The sequence below is a fragment of the Cyprinus carpio genome, chromosome B21, assembly GCF_018340385.1.
Source record: "Cyprinus carpio isolate SPL01 chromosome B21, ASM1834038v1, whole genome shotgun sequence".
NCBI classification, from domain to species: Eukaryota; Metazoa; Chordata; class Actinopteri; order Cypriniformes; family Cyprinidae; genus Cyprinus; species Cyprinus carpio.
The window spans coordinates 2,130,640-2,151,538 of NC_056617.1; the positions used below are offsets into that span (position 1 = coordinate 2,130,640).

The 20,899-nt window shown below is 35.0% G+C and overlaps 1 protein-coding gene across 1 annotated transcript in view; it reads right to left on the reverse strand.

The window, feature by feature from the left end:
• The window catches only part of LOC109057078 (transcription factor 4), a 50,725-nt gene extending 47,768 nt beyond the window's left edge, over positions 1-2,957 (reverse strand). The window contains exon 1 of the mRNA XM_042748061.1: positions 2,628-2,957. Coding sequence (XP_042603995.1) covers positions 2,628-2,696 — 69 coding nt within the window. The 5' untranslated portion in view covers positions 2,697-2,957. The remainder of the gene's footprint in view (positions 1-2,627) is intronic.
• Positions 2,958-20,899: the final 17,942 nt, after the last annotated feature.

The window sequence follows — 20,899 nt, forward strand, 5'->3', positions numbered from 1 at the left end:
GGGAATGTCGGGGGTCTCCGTACCACCCAGACCTCTTCCGACAGATCAATGGGGCTACACATGATCTCTGGCACACACACGCGCACACACACATGCGCGCACACACACACACACACACACACACTTGTCAGATTGTGGACGGCAGGAGCGTAAATCCATCGGGACTCGAAGGAAACACACAGCAAAGGAAAGTATTCAGGATTCATCATTTCTTTATGCCAAATAAAAAAAATTAAATCTTAAAAAATACCTATCTTATTTTAAACATTAAAACATTTATGCATCTTAAAAATAAAAATAATTAAAAAAATAAAATAGGGATCTTTTATACAGTATGAAAACATCTCGGACACTACAGTTTTGCACAAAACTATCCCTAAAAATAAGTACAAAAATAAGATAAAAAAATTTGGAACAGAATAACAGAATAATCCATGAATGCATCTATCCGTCTATCTTTGTGAAAGTAGATCATTTAAAAATATATTTTTTTCTATTGTCAGTTGAAAATGTGCATTTGAAAATCTTAATTTTCTTAATAAAAAGCAAAGATTATATACAAACAAGGACAGATTTTGTTTGTATGTTTGCTGACCATTTCCATTTCAGCATCATTTGGTCTGACTAAAAATATCGCAAAACAAACAAATTAAATAAATTAATGCTTTTTTCAAAAAAAACCCCCACATATGATGTCCGTGAGTGTGTGTGTGTGTGTGTGTGTGTGTGTGTGTCCATGCAAACATCGGCCATTTGGACGGAAGTAATTACTGCACTGGAAAAACTGCACAAACGATTTATAATTTTTTAAACATCTGGTCAATGGATTGTACTATATATATAAATATATATATATTAGAAACATTAAATAAAAGAATGTCATTTCAAATGTTTTATCTTTTAGATTTAACTACATTAATAACAACCACAAAACAGATAAATAATACAGTACCTGTCAATAACATTCAAATGTGTGGTTTTGCAAAAACTTTTTTGTTGTTAAAACCAATTATGCTGAACAAAAATTAATCTTCATCTAAAAATAATTGTAACCTAATGAAAAAATGATTCCATACTAATATTTTGAGTGAGTTGAGATGTAAAAAAGTCACCTAATGGTTATTTCAAAAACAAGGGAACCTTCTTTTAGTTCCAGATGACTAGTATTTTCCAGCATGAACTCCACGTTTGGGTGTTTTAAAGATCTCCGAGGGTGAAATCCCGGCGTGAGAGTCTCGCTGAGCTAATTAAACTGAAGGAATATTCACACGGAGTCTTAGCATAACAATGACGAGCGGCCGGCGCTGTTTAAGCGCAGCTCGTGTGTGAAGAGGCCTTTTGTTTTTTTGTGCAGCTCTTTTGTGGATTCATTAGTCGACCCGACATCCTCCTCCTGCTCGACACCAAAACCTCGAGAACCGGGTCGCCGTCGACACACACACTCACTCGCCCGACGCGGCCCGGAAAACTGTGGCGCACGGACTGCCGTGTCGGGGGATCCAGAGATGTTGTCCTGCAATTTTTTAACTGTTAAAACAGCAGAATAAACAATCACAGCAAGATGCCTGGCAGCAGATCAAGACGGGCACAAAGCTGCAACCCAGAGACGCACAACAACACACACACACAGTGTTTATTAAAGAGGGCACAGGGATGCCAGGCCACGTTAGGACACACACACACACACACACACACACACACACACACACACACAGGCCTATGCATTTGGTCCGAAGGCGGGAAAGTCCAACTTATCACTGGCCAGCAAATTTTCCTCGATGGCGGGAATGCACAGAATTTTTTTCGTTTTGTCTAATGTGCATAATATTCACATAGACGTACAATTGCTCATATGCTACTAAAACTACACACATTAAAGGTAAAGAACCTGCTTTACACAAAAATGTAAATGCACATGCAAAAATACCGTAAAGGCTACAAAAGGCCGAAGATCAACACTCACAAAAAACTGCATTTGCTGCAATGAACTACAAGGTTCCTATTGCTCACACACTGCAAAAAAATATATATTTTTTTAATTCAGTATTTTTGTTTTATTTTCAATTACAACATACTTAAATAAAGATGCATTTACTTGAGAAGCAAAACAGCTTCACATATGAATAAAAAAGACTGAAACGGGACATCAATAAGGCAAAAAACAGGCCTTCAATGACCTGACGGCCCGGGATCGAGATGCACTGACCGTTACGTTACGATAAATAACATCTGCGATGTGTAAATATCTCTCTGTCTCTCTCAAGGCCGTGCTTGACATCTCTCAGGACCGAAATTCTAAGAAAAGCAGCATACGTTTCTCACACCTTTCATTATTTTACCCCAGCTCTCAAACACATGTGGATCTGGGAAGGTCTTCTCTTTTTTCCCCTGCAGGAAACTTTCAGTGTTTTTCAGCTTTGTTCATCAGAGCTCAACTGTCTCCATTTCAACCAAATCTTATATCAGTTATCAAACACTTCTGCTTAAAACCACATCTCTTATCACATACACATGTTTTCCGTCTCTTCCCAGTTCAAAGCTGATCACACACACACACACACACACAGATCAGAGGTGAATGACAGTCGACTCTCCGTCAGATGTCATCTGCATGCGTCTGTACTCACCGCTTTGCCGTTATAGTAATACATGAATGATCCGCCGCTCACCCCCGGGATGGTGTACGCACAATACATGTTTCTGTTCCTCTAGTGTGTGTGTGTGTGTGTGTGTTTTATCCTGTTCAGACGCTCTCAAACAACTTTGTGTTCAAACTCGCAGTCCCCCTTTTTTCACAACAATTCCTGCAGTTGCATTTTCCCATATGGCCGGCCTGAGCATGCTGAATATGCAAAGGAGCGAGGAGCATTCCTGACGTCGGCCAGTGGGAGGAGAGACTGGGGAGGGGGCGTGGCCTGTGCGAGCAGAAGCCCCTCCCCCTCACTCTCTCTCACTTTAAACTCAACATCTCACTCAAATACACACACACACACACACACACACACTTTTTCCTATCCATGGCAAATCTGGAACTGATCCTGCTCAGAGCTTTTCTAAAAGGACTGAAAATGTGTGTGTGTGTGTGTTTCGAACATTTTATTGCTGCAGTCGAACTACAAGGTTCCTGTTGCTCACACATGTCTATTTACTGCAAAAAAAAAATAAAGAATTCTATCAGAATTTTGCAGTACAAATATTTAAACATTATTAAATCAATATACAACTACTTGAGAAGCAAAACAACTAAAGATATTAAATAGTCTTTGAAAAATGTATCAGAATAAAGTGAGTTTATGCTTATATACATAATAAACAAATTTAAAATAAATTCATAAATAATGCATCTAAAATAATCTTCAATAAGTTTAAAATAAATACATAAAATATAAATATAAACATAAAACACAAACATATTTTTAAAAATCAAAACAATAAATACATTTAAAAATAAATAAATAGTAAAATAAAATGTAAAAAACCTAAAATAAACACAACATATAAATAAATCTAAAATCTTTTTAGATTAAAACATATTAATTAGTGTTTGACAAATGTATCAAAATGAAGTGAGTTTCTGCTTTAAACAAGACAAATATCTAATATAAATTAAAATATAATATAAATATAAAAATAACATTTTCTGTAAATCTGCTTTGCAACGATTTGTATCGTGAAAAGCTCTATACAAATAAACTTGAATTGAATTGAATTGAATATCTGCCAAAGGGCTCAGTAAAATAAACAAATCAAAGGGAAAACAAGATTGTTTTTACTTATAAGTAAAAACTTGCTCATAAAACAAGATTTTAAGGTCATTTTGCGGCTCAAGTAAATGTATCTTCATTTATTAACAGTTTATATATTTGTACTGTAAAATACTGAGGTTTTTTTTGCAGTGTATACCTACTATAGCATCTCATAATGAGCACAAACTCACTCAAACCCTAATGTAGAATGAACACAACATGATTTACTACAGTAAAACACACACACACACACACACACACACACACACACACACACACACACACACACACACACACACACACACACACACACACAGCCTGAGGGACAGTGAAGTGACAGTGAAGTCCATTATAGAGAAGAACACAAACGCCATTAATAAACTCTGTGTGTGTCTGTCTCTCTCTCTCTTTCTCTCTTGCTTTAATTTGATTAAAAGGCGAGTTGCAGGGAGGGATTCATACGTGCACATCTAATAACTCCACCATCTGTCCTCAACGCTGGCACCACACCAGAACTCAGAGAGACAGACAGAGAGACAGACACAGAAAGAGAGAGATACAGAGAGAGAGACAGATAGAGAGAGAAAGAGAGAGACGGACAGACAGAGAGAGACCAGTGCTTGACAGAAAAGTGAAGTATGTTTGAAACCAAAGGGTGAATTTGCTATTAATAACAAATCTCTCTCTCTCTCTCTCTCTCTATTTAATTTTATATTTATTAATTGTATTTTTAGATAATGTAGTAAAACCGTTAATATATGGCAAAACATTTGCGTGTATAAATATAAAAATGCACAATCATTTTTAAATAATATATTGCAAATTAAATACATTTTTAAAAAAAATTATGCATCTAAAATAATCTACAATAAATGTAAATATATACATAAATATAAAAATGTCAAATTAAATGAATAAATATATAAAAAATAAATTATAAAATGAAATATTTAATTAATAAAATGTTATATGTATTTTATATTTATTTTTAGATAATATAGTAAAACATTTGTGCATAAAATAAAATGCATAAATTTTACATAATTTATTGCAAATTAAAAAATAATAATTACACACACACACACACACACATATATATATTTGTGTGTTCATGTGTATGCAGTGTTACTAATGCTTTAGTAATATAAAGGCAGAGAAGCTGATACACCTGAGAGAATAACAGCAGTGATGTGAGACAGAAACACACACACACACACACACACACACACACACACAGAGACATGTTCTATGGGAACATTCCATGAGCTTGACGTGTGTGTGTGTGATAAAACGCTCTGACCGTTAACAGACCTCGGAACAGTTGACTAACAAGGATGAGACATGGACCACACACACACACAGACACAGACACACACACACACACACACACACACACACACACACACACACACACACACACACACACACACACACACACACACACACACACAGACTAAACATCAAAGGACAAAGAGTGGACAACAATATGTACAGTATATGTATGATTGTTCTGTTTTAAAAGATCATCCCATCAGACCTAATAAGAAAAGATTCCTTCTTTTTCCAGAAAAGTTTTTCTGTCGTGTGTGTGTGTGTGTGTGTACAGTAAGTGACTTTAACACACGTGGATGATGCCACGCTGCCAGCTTCAGCATCTGATGGGAGAACGGCTGAACCGCTGGGATCAGATCACAAATGAAACTAAATCATTTGCATATGCTGAGAGCTGCTGCTATTCCCAGAATAAACTTCAATAATTCAGCAGCAGCGCTTTCCTGGCCATTCCTCGTCCTCAGCTCGTCTGCTCCAGCCTTTGTGCTGCTGTAAGTGTTGTTGTTGTTATTGTTTGCTGTGGAGGGGCTTTGGAGGGGGTCCCCCTCTCTCTCTCTCTCTCTCTCTCTCTCTCTCTCTCTCGCCCAGCGCTGACTTTCCCATCCCGTGGGATTAGAGTAAACAGTACTTGGATTATAAGCACACATTTCATTCCGATTTCATGCTCGGAGGATTTTTTGCTCATTAGAAGCATGAGTTGTCAATCTCGGAGGATCCCGTTCGGAGGATCTTTTTCTCTCTCGGGGAGTTCAAGGGCCCCGACTGCGACTCTAAGGGCCGGTTTGGTGTCTCACAGAAAGCACGACAGCATATGTGTGCACAAAAACACTTTAACCCTCAACACACCATGCAAACACACAATGAAAACAAGCTCAGACTCCTGTTAGCTTTCATTATGACAAAGCCCCGATTTATTCAGCTCAGAAATGCAAAAACACCACTAAAAACTCAGATCAGCCTGAGAAAATAACACAACATGCCTGTAAAAGAACCTGAATGCATTTTATTTGTGTATGTGTTAGGATGTTGTTTGCACCACGGCCCTCTTTCACTTCTAAAATAAATGAAAAATAAATATAAAATAAATAAAAATTAAATGCATCTAAAATAGATAAGTAATGCATCTAAACTTATTATTAATAATAATAAAATACATAACTACTGAAAATAAATCTAAAATAAAAATTCAAAAAATAAATTAATACATCTATAATGTATAAATAAATGATCTAAAATAAATAACTAAATCTAAAATAAATACATCTAAAATAAGTCCATAATTAAATAAATGATTAAAAAGAAAATTCTAAAATAAATACATAAATACAAAAAAAAAAAAAAAAAAATCTAAAATACAAATGTAACATTTAACAAAAAACAAAAAAGTATCTAAAATAAATAAATAAATCTTAAATTGAATCTTGAATCCAAAAATCTGAGGGCTTCATGCTGAAATAACCAGGACTAAAAAAGTAATTCAAGGTACTGCAGGCTTGTTTTGTTGTTTCTCAGATTGAAAAATGTATATGAATATAGAAACGAACTTCTTGAGCTGGTGATTTAATGAGCTCAATCACTGCAGATACTGAGAGTCGTGGGAAGGTTTTATTTCTGGAAAAACTGCACAAATAATGTAAACAAATTACCAAGGAACAATTAGTCCACACCGAAAGAAAAAAAGCAGCGATATCTGAAGAAGGTGATCATTACACTGAGATACATCTTCAAGGAGCGACGTCTTCATTAAAGCCACAAAGATGAACACAACGTGCAGAATCTAAACGAACGTTTGGAAAGAGAGAGGCACTGATATGGTTTCCTTCAACAAAACCTTAATTTATTCTAATGAACCCATCTGACAAGAGTCAATTCACACAATCATGAACCCAAGTGTCACAGACAGCCAGTTTATCTCTTCTGCGAGCGTCAAATAAATTCAGCAAATGTTGGTATTTCAGCCGCTCAAACACGTCCGAGGGCTTCGTCCAATCGCGATCTTCTGACGGCTCCGACTACAGATTCTAGCAAACATTAAACACAGTAAGGAGGCAATTATGTATGCATGATTTAATCTGCAACTAATTAATATGCAAATGTATTCATATGTTAGTTACTAAATTAAAAATGCAAAGCAGCCCTTATGGTGATTCTGTGATTTCGGCACAAACAGAACATTTGAAAATAAAAAAAGCACAAAAACGGGAGAAAGAAACTTCGCCAACTTGAAGTTCCATCTTTTAACAGCCTGTTGCTTCTCAAATACGCTGTGGGTTTGTATTATATAGTGTTTAAGAAGGCAAATGTCTAAATGATGTTCTGAATGTGTCTGTTTAATGAGGTATCTGTGTTTTGTAAGTCCGTTCACAGCCTCAGGACATCACAGCGTCACACGCGCTCATTCTCAGACTCTGGATCTAGTTATAGGGCTGCTAACATCTGCTACCTGCCTGACATCAGCCTCGGCATGTGCAAGGCATTATGGGATGCGAGCAGAAACACAAACACATAGTTAGTAGAGCTTTAAAGCAGCGGATGACTGATATGCATTTAACAGTTAAACAATGAGACATAAACAAACTTAGTATATCATAATTTTTGGTATTTTTATCTCATTCTTTTGACTAATGTCACAACTGACTTTACCTCATAAATCATTGTTGTGACATTTTTTGCTTTTTATTTCATGATTTTTGACTTTGTGTCAGTTTAATTTCTTTTTTTGCCAAAATGTAACTTTTTAAATCATAATTATGATTTAGTATCTCTTAATTTTGATTTTTATGTCAGACCTTTTGTCATAATTCTAACTTTATTCAACCATAATTTTGACTTTATATCATATTTTTGACATGTCTTGATTTTGACTTGCATTAGTATCTCATAATTTTGATTTGTCAGATATTTTTAAGAATCATATTCTTGACATTCTGTCATAATTTCTACTTACAGTATTTCATGATTATGACGACTTTTTTGACATAATTATAATTTTTTATCTCAATTATGATTTAGTATCTCAATTTTAAATTTTTGTCAGACCTGACTTTTTATCATAATTTAGACTTATGTCATTATTTTGACTTTAAATGTGATAGTTATGAATTTTTATCTCATACTCATGTTTTACTATCTCATATTTTAAAATTTTATGTCACCTTTTTTAGAATTAATTATTTTTATCATAATTTTTCATAATTATGACTTTTTATCTCATATAAATGATTTAGTATCTCATAATTATGACTTTTTACCTTGTACTTAAAGTATGTCATGATTCTGGGTTTTGCTTTTTTATCTCATAATTATAACTTATTAACTCATAATTTCAAATTTTGTCATAATTATGACTATAATGATTTTATCATTATTACATTATTTGATATATTGTTATAAGCATGACATTATTTTCTTATGTTGTGAAAATGGGCTTCCATGCATACAGACTCAGTCTCCATTTGTTCTTCACTTCATTCCTTTATTGTTTATGAGGTGATTTCATAGGTTATTGGTGATTTTTCTGTTTTTAAGAATAGGACAGATTTTATCTGACTCATATATTTTATATATAAATGATATGAGTCAAATCAGACAGAAGCTGGAGTGACTAAATGAAAGGCTTCAGCAGACGAGCGTTACGTTCACAGACCTTCCCCCACGAGCGGCTCCTCTGAACCCGTGCCAGCGGGAGCCGGGGATGCTGGGTCGTGGCAAAGCAGGCCTCTTTTGGCTCTTGGCTCGCTGTACGTGGGGGGAATGCATTCAGAGTAACACCAAACGACACACTTTGATTGGTGCTTCTCTGGTGCTCGCCAGCAGCCATGTGTCCTTCCTGTTACACAGAGCTCTCTCACTCTCTCTCTCTGCTGTTACAGTTCAAGCTCATTATGAGCCACTTCACATACTCCAAACAAGCCAGAGAAAAATCACTAATGAGATCTCTTGTCTCAATTCTTTCTCATAAACAGCAAAGAGGTGAAATAAAGAAAAAATGGAGACTGAATCGGTATGGAAGCCCATTTTCACCACATAAGGAAAAATAATGTTTCATTAAATCATAACTATGAGCTAAAAAAAGTCAACAGACACTGAAATCATAATTATGAGAAAAATGTCTGAATTTTTGGAGGTAAAAAGTATGGAAAACCTAAGTCATGACATATGTCCAAATTATGAGATACTAAGTGATGATAGTTAAAAAAGTGGAAATTATGAGATACTAAAGTCACAATTATGAGATAAGTTGTAACTATGAGAAAGTCAAAATTATGAGAAAGTAAGTGATAAATATGAGATAAAAGTTACAATGTGATAAGTCAAAATTATGTCATGCTAAGTCAATTATGACATAAGTCAAAATGCTGAAATACTGAAGTCACAATTATGAGTAAAATGTCAAAATTGTGAGATAAAGTCACAACTTGGCAAAATTATGATAAGTATGAGGTAAAAGTCTTAATTGTGAGATAAAAGTCACAATGAGATAAAAAGTCAAAATTATGACATGCTTAGTCAATTATGAGAAAAAAGTCAAAATTGAGATAAAAAGTCAATTATGAGATACTGTGTAAGTGAAATTATGAGAAGAAAAGCTGAAATCATAAGCCAATTATGACAAAAAAACATAATGGCAAAAATTTTTAAAAATTGATAAAAAACAATGTCTCAAGCAGTGTAATCGAAAATCAGAGCTCCCAGTGTGGACTCAATCAATTCTCGTCAAATGAACTACTGACTCATTTGCGTCTGTTTCCTGAGGAATTAAAGGCACAACATTGGAGGCAAAGCTGATACTTCAATTAAGTCTCCCGAGCTCCAAAAGAGCATCATCTGAACAATAGCATGAGGTCTGTGAGGTCGCTTTACATAAACAGTATGTCGGTTTCCCAGCATTCATTAGCTGATGCAGCTCCAGTCATGAGGGGAGATGGTGCTCATGGGTTTAGGTTTAGCTAGTATGAACTGTTTCTGTCTCTACAGCTGCGGCCGTCAGCAGTTTTGGCCCCTCTCCCCCAGTGCATGCTGGGACACCTGGGGCAGTGTCCTCCTCCGCAGCTCTATGCCCCAGACGAATAAAATAGGGCAAAAACAAGACTAAATACATTACATGTCTGCTCTGAGGCTGAAAATACAGATAGAATAGATCTTATGAACAAAACACAAGTTTACAGTTGCATCAGAGATCTATCAGAGATAATCATGCAGGTAAAAAAAATTGGAAAATCCATGCAAGAAAAAAAAAGAATATTTTTGCAAGTAAAAGTATGAGAACATTCATGCAAATAAAAATATTAGAATAATAATGCAAGAAAAAAAAGAATATTCATGGAATTAAAAAAAATGAATATTCAAAATATTTTAAAAAATCAATATTCATTCATGCTAGTAAAAATAACAGAATAACAGAATGCCCATGCAAGTAAAACATTCAAATATCCATGAATATAACAGAGCTTGAAAAGAACATTCAAGGTTAAATATTATCATGAACAATATTTTAAGGATCTTTATTTATTTATTTTTTTAAAAGAGCACTGATGAATTCAAGTCATTTCTGTTTCAATTTTGTTGCCATGTTGTAAGTTATATTTAAGCCAGAATATTACTATAATACTATGCCTCTTAATAATAGAAAACAGCAGATGAGATCAAATACAATGCAAAACACAAAATGCATTTCATCTGTGCAATATATATGGACACACACACACACACACACATACACACACACACACATCTCATCTGTTCCTGCTGAATCCAAACTCACTGGGTAAAAAAACATTTTAATATGGATACATTTGTCCAAAATGGATTGATGTTTTAAAAACCGTGTTTTCAGCCAATTAACAGGCACATCATCACCTTAAAATTAATCATGACATTTTCCAATATCAACCCTAATTCTGTTCAACATAGAAATAAATGTGCAGAAACGGACAGTGTTTTGGCAGAGATGTGCAGAGAGCATTCCACATCAGTTCTGAAGCTGGAGCTAAGATCTCACACACACACACACACACACACACACACACACACACACACACACACACACACACACACACACACACACACACACACTCACACACACACACTCACACACACACACACAGGAAACTGACTTCATTTCCTCTGTGCATTGCTCAATGGAAAACACACAATCCACTGGACCTGGTTCTTATAATTCTCTCCTGGATCTCATCTGAGCTTTAACACACACACACACACACACACACACACACACACACACACACACACACACACACACAAACACACACACTTGTTCTTTTCCTGGTTTGACTGCAGAAATGTATGCTTATTTTTATCATTATATTGTATTTGCATGAGTGTTGTTGCATTAATAGCGAATGCGAGTCACAGAAGTGTGTTTATCAACATTATAATGTGATCAGAATTGAAAAGTGGAGTGTGTTTTTTAAAAATAGTTTAATTTCTTAAAGGTTAAGTTCTATATTTCAGTGTTTTTTTTTTTTTTAGTCAACATATGATTCATGTTTCATCACAATAAAAAGCAGAAATCAGAAGACAAACTTTAGGAAAAACTGAAAATGAAGTTGATTTTCATGATGAACATTTAAAACAAAAACAAAATTTCAATAGTGTTGAGATTCATAGGATAAAAAAGGATATTAAAACAGAGTTTAAATTTCAAAAGTTCAATTTAAATTGGATGATTTCTGATCATAAAATGCAGACAAAACACACCTGTAAATGAGTCAAATGGATTGATTTTATGGCACTTTTTTGTCATTTTTGAAACTCGAATGCCTCCATTCACATCCACTGTGAAAAATATATTAGAAATATGATTATGATTTATATTTATGGTCATAAAATACAGATAAACACACACCTGTAAATGCACATTGAGAATCTGATTTTAAAGAAATATATCCGTTAAACTTCTCCGAAACAAATATTGTCATTACACATAACAAAATCCTGTGAATTTGATCAGAAACAGTCATATCTGCAAACATGAATGCATCTGCTCTCACGGATGTGCAGTTTTCTGCTTTCTGCTGTTTCCAGCCAAATATTTCCTGACAGGAATGTTGGGAATGTCTGAGAGAGACGGGCTTTATCTGAGCCGACGGCACCAAACAAAAGTTCTCTGTAAACAGCGCAAACAAACAGAGCCGAACCATCGAGCGCCGCTCAAGACATCAGCATGAAATGGCGGCCGCGGAGGTGAAGAGAGAAACAGATGCTGTGCTGGAGGAGAGGATGGAGGGATGAGGACGAGGAAAAACTGAGGACGAGAATGTGGAAAGAATTTGATGACAGACAGACAAAAACGTTATTGCTCAGAGGTTTCTCTTTCAAAGCTCAGGAGAAGGAATGGAGATTTTGGTTACAGTATTCTCACATTTCTGAGGAGGAATAAAAATAGATAGAAATGAGGCAATAATTGCACAAAATGAATGTGGATGACATATAAAGTTCATATTGAGATCAGAAGAGATCTTATGAACAAAAAATTTGTTTATAGCTGCATCGGAGATGTTAGAATATATCTAATATACATATCAATGCAAAAAGAAAATTCATGCAAATAAAATTTCTTAGAATATGAATTCTAGTAAAAAATGAAATAAATCATGCAAGTAAAAAAATGAGACTATTCATGAAAGTAAACACTAGAATAATGATAGCAAGTAAAAAAAAAAAAAAAAAAAAAAAAAAATATATATATATATATATATATATATATATATATATATCAGTGCAAATAAAAATATTAGAATATTCATGTCAAGTAAAACAAATAATATTCATTGAAGTAAAAATGAGACTTCATGCAAATAAAAAACATTTAAATATAAATGCAAGTAAAAGATAGAATAGAAGTCAATAAAAAAATATCAATGAAAAAAAAGAATAATCATGTCAATCATGCAAGTAAAAATATATTTAAAATTATCAGATATCCATGCAACTAAACATATTCTCTGACTTTTCCAAATGCAAACTTAATATGTGATATCTTGTAAAACATTTTAAGAAAGCAAAATGAGTCGGTGAACGTCTCAGCAGGTGTGTTGTTGTGTTACGGTGAATATTTTTCTCTGTTAAAGATCTCAAGAGAAGAAATCCAGCTGTCCGTGACTGCCGTTAAAATCACTGCGCCTCAAAAAACAAATCTCTGTTTAAAGACGACACAGAAACCTTTCAGAAACATGGTGCTGGCCTTTTTCCTCAGCAAACGGAGGGACGTGGGGACGTGGCTCTGATATGTTCACGTCTTGGTTTTTTGGCAGGAGTGAATGAAATCTGACCGTTTATTTCATACGGAGGATTTTTCTCCGCTGGGCCGCAGCCAGACACACGCAGCTGTTTCTGTTATTTCTTTCCACTCGCTTAAAAAAAGAACCAAAAAAACCACCATGAGATCATTTACTGCTGCATTCTCTCTGCTTCTCTTTCCTGGACGGGCTGACAGGTGAATCGGGGGAAGTTTATTTACACATTTACACAACCATTTATCCATTTCCCTGACATATCGGAGAATGAAAACCCAATGCAATGGCGCTGAAACGCACAAAAATATCACTTTTAAAGTGACAGTTCACCTGAAAATGATCATTCTGTCATCATTTATTCACCCTCAGTGTTGATCAGAAACTGTATGAGTTTCTTTCATCTGTGTGTGCAAAAGTAGACATTTATTAGAATGTCAACGTTGCTCTTTTCCATTTAATGAAAGGCATCTGAAATTTAAAATGACAAAAGAGCCCCATGAAATCATTCTAACAGTTGTCCATTTAATTCTGCTGAACTCATATGATAATTATCATACTTTTTTCCCCATTTCGGAGCTCAAATGCCTCCCTATCACATCTATATTCACTATATGGAAAATATATTTTCATGTATTCCAAGTCTGCTTCAGAAGACTTGGAATATAGTGCATGACTATATTCAGAGAGAGAAAAAAAAGACTTTTTGTCATTTTTGGCCTCAGTTTACACTCATGTTCACTACATAAAAAATATATTTCACTATATTCCAAGTCAGATGACAGTTATGTCCAAAAAAGAAAGAAAGGAAACAGAGCATTACACAAATGGAATATGATAATACTACTTTTTGGGCACTTTTTTGTCATGTTTGTAACTCAAATGCATCCATTTACATACACTTTCAGTCTCATTACATGGAAAATATATTAAATTTACTATTCAGAAGTTGTAAGATGATTTTGTCAGAGGAACAGACAAAATAGTGCATGAGTCAAAAAGAACTGATTATTGTGATTGCTGTCATTTCATCACATATGGAAAAGAGCAGCTTGCACATTCTCCTAAATATCTTTTTTTGTGATACATAGAAGAACGTCATCAATCAAATAGATTATGATTTTGTGGTGCTTTTGTCATTTTTGAAGCTCATACGCCTCCTTTCACATCCATATTCACTATATGGAAAAGCGCAGCGTTCGCATTCTGATAAATATCTCCTTTTGTGTTCTACAGAAGAAAGAAGGTCACAAGGGTTTTGAGGTTTAAAAAAATAACACAAAATTCACATTTTTCTCAAAAATACCCCTACAAGACTCAAAAACAAAAAAAAAATACAAGATCATCATGAAAAAATTAATAACCCCTTTTTAAAAAACTCTTTATGATCATGAAATAGACTTCATCTGTGTCAGTGGAACATAGCTGCAGGAAACTAGCAAATGACACTCGATTGTTCACTAATATTCCACAAGTCTCACACAGCAAATCAAGCACGTTCATTAAGATGTAGTCCAAAACGGCATGGTTCTGCAGGGTTCACACACACACACACACACACACACACACACACACACACACACACACACACACACACACACACACACTCGGTCGGCTTTAAACTGGTTTCTCACACTCTGGTTCCAACAAAAACGCTGTCGACAGCTGGTGTGGGAGGCTGTTTCTTTCTTTCGCTGAGTTTTGGGCCGCGGCCAAAGTCTTACCTCCGTCTGCACGCTGCTCCGTCCGCTACCTGTCACTCAACCCGTCACCATGGAGACCCACCTGAACCCCCCCCCATCACTCAACAAGAGCTTCAGCAACAGAAACCAGCTTCACTTGTGTTTTAGTGGCTGATGTTTGCGTTTTTTTGTGTTTGCTGATGTCCAGTGAAACTAAAGACACAAATTCCTCACATAAATCTGTATTTTAATGGCTAAAATCACATGAAGTCTGATACTTTAAATTGCCATCTAATTGTGATTCTCACAAAACCTGTCAAGATCTATATTTCACCTCAAAAACAATACAAAGAGAAAGTAGAGAATTTCTATCTAGCATATGGGAAAAAAGATAAGCATATGAAAACACTCTTTATTTTCCTCGTGCAAAATTACTACTAGTGCTAATAAAATATATCAATTTCTCCCTTTACCATTGCATATTTTTTTTTTTTTTGCATTGTAACAATTAAGCACATTTTCACCTTAAAGTCTCATGACTGAAATGCACATAAACTACATATTAACATATTCAAATATTATTTTAATTGTAAAGCATTTATAGGTCATGGTAGTATTTAATTAATATATTTTTTATTTAATTTATTTATCAATTACGTTATACTGTATAGTTTATACAAATACATATTTTGTATTTATTAATTTAAATATAAAAAAAATTGTTGAAGTCATATTTTATAAAAGGAAAAGGAAAAGGAAAGAATTCATTCCTGAAAAGGAAAACATGTAATGGTAAAGAATTAAGATTTCATAATAATAATAAAAATAAATAAATCTGTCCTAAAAACAGGCATTGTTTTCATAATGCAATATACAATGTCTTATTTATGTGACAATGTCACATTTTAAATATATTTTATTTAGAAAAATATGTTTTTATCAGATTCACCCTTTCATATGTGTAAATAAATTTAGATTATAATAAATATTTAAGTACATTAGTAGTAGATTATTAGAAATATTTATGAATTTGCAGGGAAAATGACTCAAATGACACTTGCTTTAAACAATGACCATAAAGTTAAAATATTAAAGCTAATGTACAGATTTAAGATTTCTCATCTTGAATACAGTAACGAATATGACATCAAATCAAATTATATCATGAAATCAGTTTGATAATGTTATAATGAACATGACAGGGTAGCGTGTGTAAACTGTTCATTTAAAACACCACATGAACAAACTCACCGCATGCGAATGAAGTTCACACACACACACACACACACACACACACACTCCGCTCTGGTCTCATACGGCTCTATTGTCTGTAGATGTCATTGCGGGGCATATGCTCTCGCATGGCAGCGGAAACCACAAGAGCACAATTAAAAAACACTAAAGTGTGTTTACTGCCATAAACCTGCACTGTTCCGGCTTATTAAAACACGCAGACGGACGATTCATCTTTATATCACCACAAACACTCCAGCATCCGTCCATAACACTCCAGTGTAACACTCCGTCCGGAGCAAAACAACAGACACGTGATTATTAAGAGCGATACATAATTACGCCCTAAAAATGCATTTTAAAATCAGGCTTAATATTTAAAGAAAGCTACAGTGAATTAAGCATCAAAAGCTGAAGGAGCCTCAGTCGGACGGGCCCTGAACTCATGCCGCTGTGCCACTTATGGCCTGAAGGGGGAGGAAAAGCTCAGGAAATGGAGAGATCATGCCCCAACTGAGCATTCTGCTAGACCAAACTTAATTTAATTAACGCTGTATACTTTAAACAATCCGATGTGAGCACAGACGAGCAGAAACAGGAGAACGTTCTGATACAGAAACATCTGAGCTGATGAAACGCAATGACAAACACAATCAGATCATGTGAAAATCATGCAAAACATAATCTTTCTCATGCAAAACATTGAGCTAAGAAAGACATTTTTGTTCAGTGCATGCATTATACAAAACAACATCATAAAATCAAATAATCAATGATTTATGCAGCAATACCACCATTTGTTCACAGTTCTTTCACATATGATTTAGTGAAATCAGAAACAGCTGTGATATTAATCCACAGAAATCATCATTTCTAAAATGCATTTTTTCCTTCAGCGTGTTTATTTTTACTCTAAAGCGTCTGGTCTTTTACTGAACAAACTGAGCGACAGAACGAATCGGACAAACTGAGAAGCACATAATGAACCACAAACCCAACGAATGCAACTCCACAGCCGTCTGCTCAGCATGAACAAAGATCCCGTGCATTACATTCACCCAGCACACACGAATTAAAGGAAAATCCTTCAGAAATATTTCTATTATCATGCGTGAAACCAAAAACACCACAGAGCCGCTTTAACACATTTACTGACATCTGAAAACTGCACAGCAAGAATCTTAATTAATATATCACACACATATAATTTGCTTAATTTTAAGTATAAATATGAAATGCTTATATTTGTGCCAAATCATTTTTAGAAAAGAAACAATTTTGCACATTTTGCAAATAAAGGGAACAGATTTCTAAATGGATTTCATAAAATGTTAATAGTTCTAAATGAATAATGTGTGCAGATAAATTAGTAAACAGTAATTCCACCGACTGCTGAGAAAATGAGAAAATGTCTCAAATGTTTGTCATCTTCAAATCAGTATTAAGCTCACTAAATACAATACTACCATCAGATATAATTCAACACGAGGTTATAGTATCATATACTAATTATTTATCATTTAAATTAATTATAATAACTCGATTATTTATAAATATTACAAATATTGTTTACATTTAATTATAATTTTTGTAAATAATAAACAATTAAATGATGTAAATAAAAAGAATCATTGTATTTACAAACTTAGTATTTGCGAAATTAAAATTTACAATAATTAATAATAATAAAAATAGCAAAAATAATCATTTATTGTTAAATAATATTCTTATTATTCTTATTATTCTTATTCTTATTATTAAACACAAAATGAATTTGTCTCTAAAAGTCATCACAAATTCTCTCAAACACTACGACACTGAAAGCCGATTTCCATCAACACACACACACACACACACACACACACACACACACACACTGTAAGCATGTCTAATGGTATTTGTACCCGAACACCCAAAGCATCTCAAACACAGGCGTGTGTCGGTGCGTATGTGGCATTAATGAGTCACATGAGGCTCAAAGTGTTTCCTGTCTCAGAAACACCTGCGCTGGAACGACACACACCGGACCTGCGCGGGAATCATCTGCGATCACCTTCACAGAGACCAAAGCGTCCCATCAGGGCTCTTTCTATCCTGCCTCTTACAGAACTACAGCACAATACGGTCCGGACGTCCCGCGGGGCGTCTGCTCCGACACAGAGACACAGAGTTTGGACATTCCAGCGTCATTAACCGGGCCTCACGCGACACACAATACACACTCACACACTATTGTGTGGCCTCGCTGCCTTTTGACTGCACAGTTAAAGCCTTTAACATGCTTTGTGCAACTGACAGAAGCGCTTCAGGTGAAAAACATTCATGTGTGAAACACTGACTTACTGATGAGGGCAATCCGGGAGGAACTTTCCGAACCTTCTTCGTCTGGACTTCTAGAAAAAACAAAAACAGACGAGATATTTAACTTGATTGATTGAGCAAATAATGACCGAGGTTGCATTTTAATGCAACGAAACACAGTTTAGTAAGTGACAGACAGTGTGTGTGTTTCTGACAGAAATAAAAGCGTGTGCGATTTGCCCTGAAGGTTGACACCTATTGAAGGTTTGGCACCTCAAGGCCCGAGGGTTGATGCATTGTTAGGAACACAAATACAGGTCTTTGAATGCACAAAAAGAGAGAAAATCGATAAAAACACCAAAATCTCTTTTACACAAAAGATAAAAAAATAACAAAAGAAAGCGTGTTCTAGAAGATCCTGACATGATGAAACAAATGCAAGGACTTTGAGAATAAAGCAGCTTTTTTAGAGTGACTAAAGCGGCTGATGATGATGAAGGCTCACCCATGGAGTCGCTGTGAAGGGCTCCACCCCCCTTATTCACCCTAAAAAAGCTGGTAATACTGTGAGCCCAGTTTGGTGGGAGACACCGTCTCCGGACTGACCATCCCCACCTCGCCTCCCATGAGACTCGACTGACACAAACACAAGAGGACAGCACATTAGAGACACTCGATTAAATTAAAAAAAGAACACATTCCTGAAGTGAAGCACAAGCAGAGACAGACGTCAGAGAAAACGTAGCAGTGTTTGTCAAAGACACACAAAATATATCATTACACAGATATTAAATAAACAACCGGTTTAGAATACATTGAAATTCTGAAGCTAGATTAAATGCTGCACAACTAATAAAACATCTGAAAATAAATAAATGCATTTGCTGTGCCACAGTGTTTTCCTTTCATCATCTGTGAAACTTCTCCAGAATAAAGTGTCTGTGATGAGCTGATGGTTTCATCAAAAAATGACGGAAATATACAGACAGATGCTTGAAATGGCACATTTTGGGCTAAAATGATGCAATGGCGTATTAAAGCACACAATATTTTTTACCAAAAATAAAAAGGCATTTAATTAGGATTTTTAAAGTTGTGATATTTAAAATAAAAATACAAAAATGACAGATATTCACAAACAGATGCTTGAAATGTCCATTTCTTGCTAAAAAAAAAAAAGTGTTGGAATGTTGTATTAAACACATAATATAAAAAAAACCCAAAATGGATTAATTTAAATTACAAATAAAGATGCTTCAAATTCGTATTCATATATGATGTAATGTTGCATTAAAGCAAACAATATTTCAGAAAAATTCAAATAAAGGCCTTTAAATTTGAAATACATAATTTGTAGTTTAAAAGACAATTTGGCCTTCATAGGTCCATCAAAAAATGACAGAAATATACAGACAGATGCATGAGATGTCAATTTTGTGCTAAAAAGCATTGTGATGTTGAGTTAAAGCACAGTATTTAAAAAGGTACAAATGCCTTTAATTGCAATTATAAAAGTTCTGACATTTAAAAGACAATTTGACCTTCATAATTAGTCATAATTTCATGCAAAAATTAGAAATGTCCAATATATATATATAATATGACATTTGAAAACAAATTTGACCTTCATAATTACATCAAAAATAATGACAGAAATATAAAGTACAAGCACGTGCTTGGAATATCATAACTTTAAAAACAACAACAACAACAACAAAAAAGTGATGCAATGTTGCATTAAAGTACACAATTAAAAAAAAAGGTAAACAGGTAAACAAAATGCCTTTAATTGGGATTATAAAAGTGGAAACAATTAAAAAAAAAATAACCTTCATAATTAGAGCCAAGCTTTTCCAAATATGTAAATTCAGGAAGATCATCCATCAATCCAGCATCCCTGCGTGTGTGTGACCCAGCGAAGCTCCGAAGCACAAACTCTTCCCATCATTCCCCTGTTCTCAGTTAACACTGTTCTGCTAATCAAGCCCAGCTAACGAGAGCTCGTTCACTCATTCCAAAAGAAAGCTAACTGAAAGGACAGAGGATGTTCGGAAGTCCGATCCGGGAAAGAGCGCGAGCCCCGGGCGCGAGACGTAACGTAAACTTCCTCCCGAACTTTTTAGGGACACTCGGGGGGTAACGTCCCGGGCCGGGCTCATTAGAGGAAGTGATAAAGTAGGGAGAATGTTTGCGCTGAGCTGAATTCAAATGACGGCAGCTCTCACAACAGACTTAGCGATGCTTGACTAGAGCCGCATTCACATGCAAAACAAGCTAAATAGGCCAATTACGCGGCGGCCCCTGGTCGCAGGCTTCCCCGCGGAGGAGAGCGGGGTCTGCCGCCTTTCAC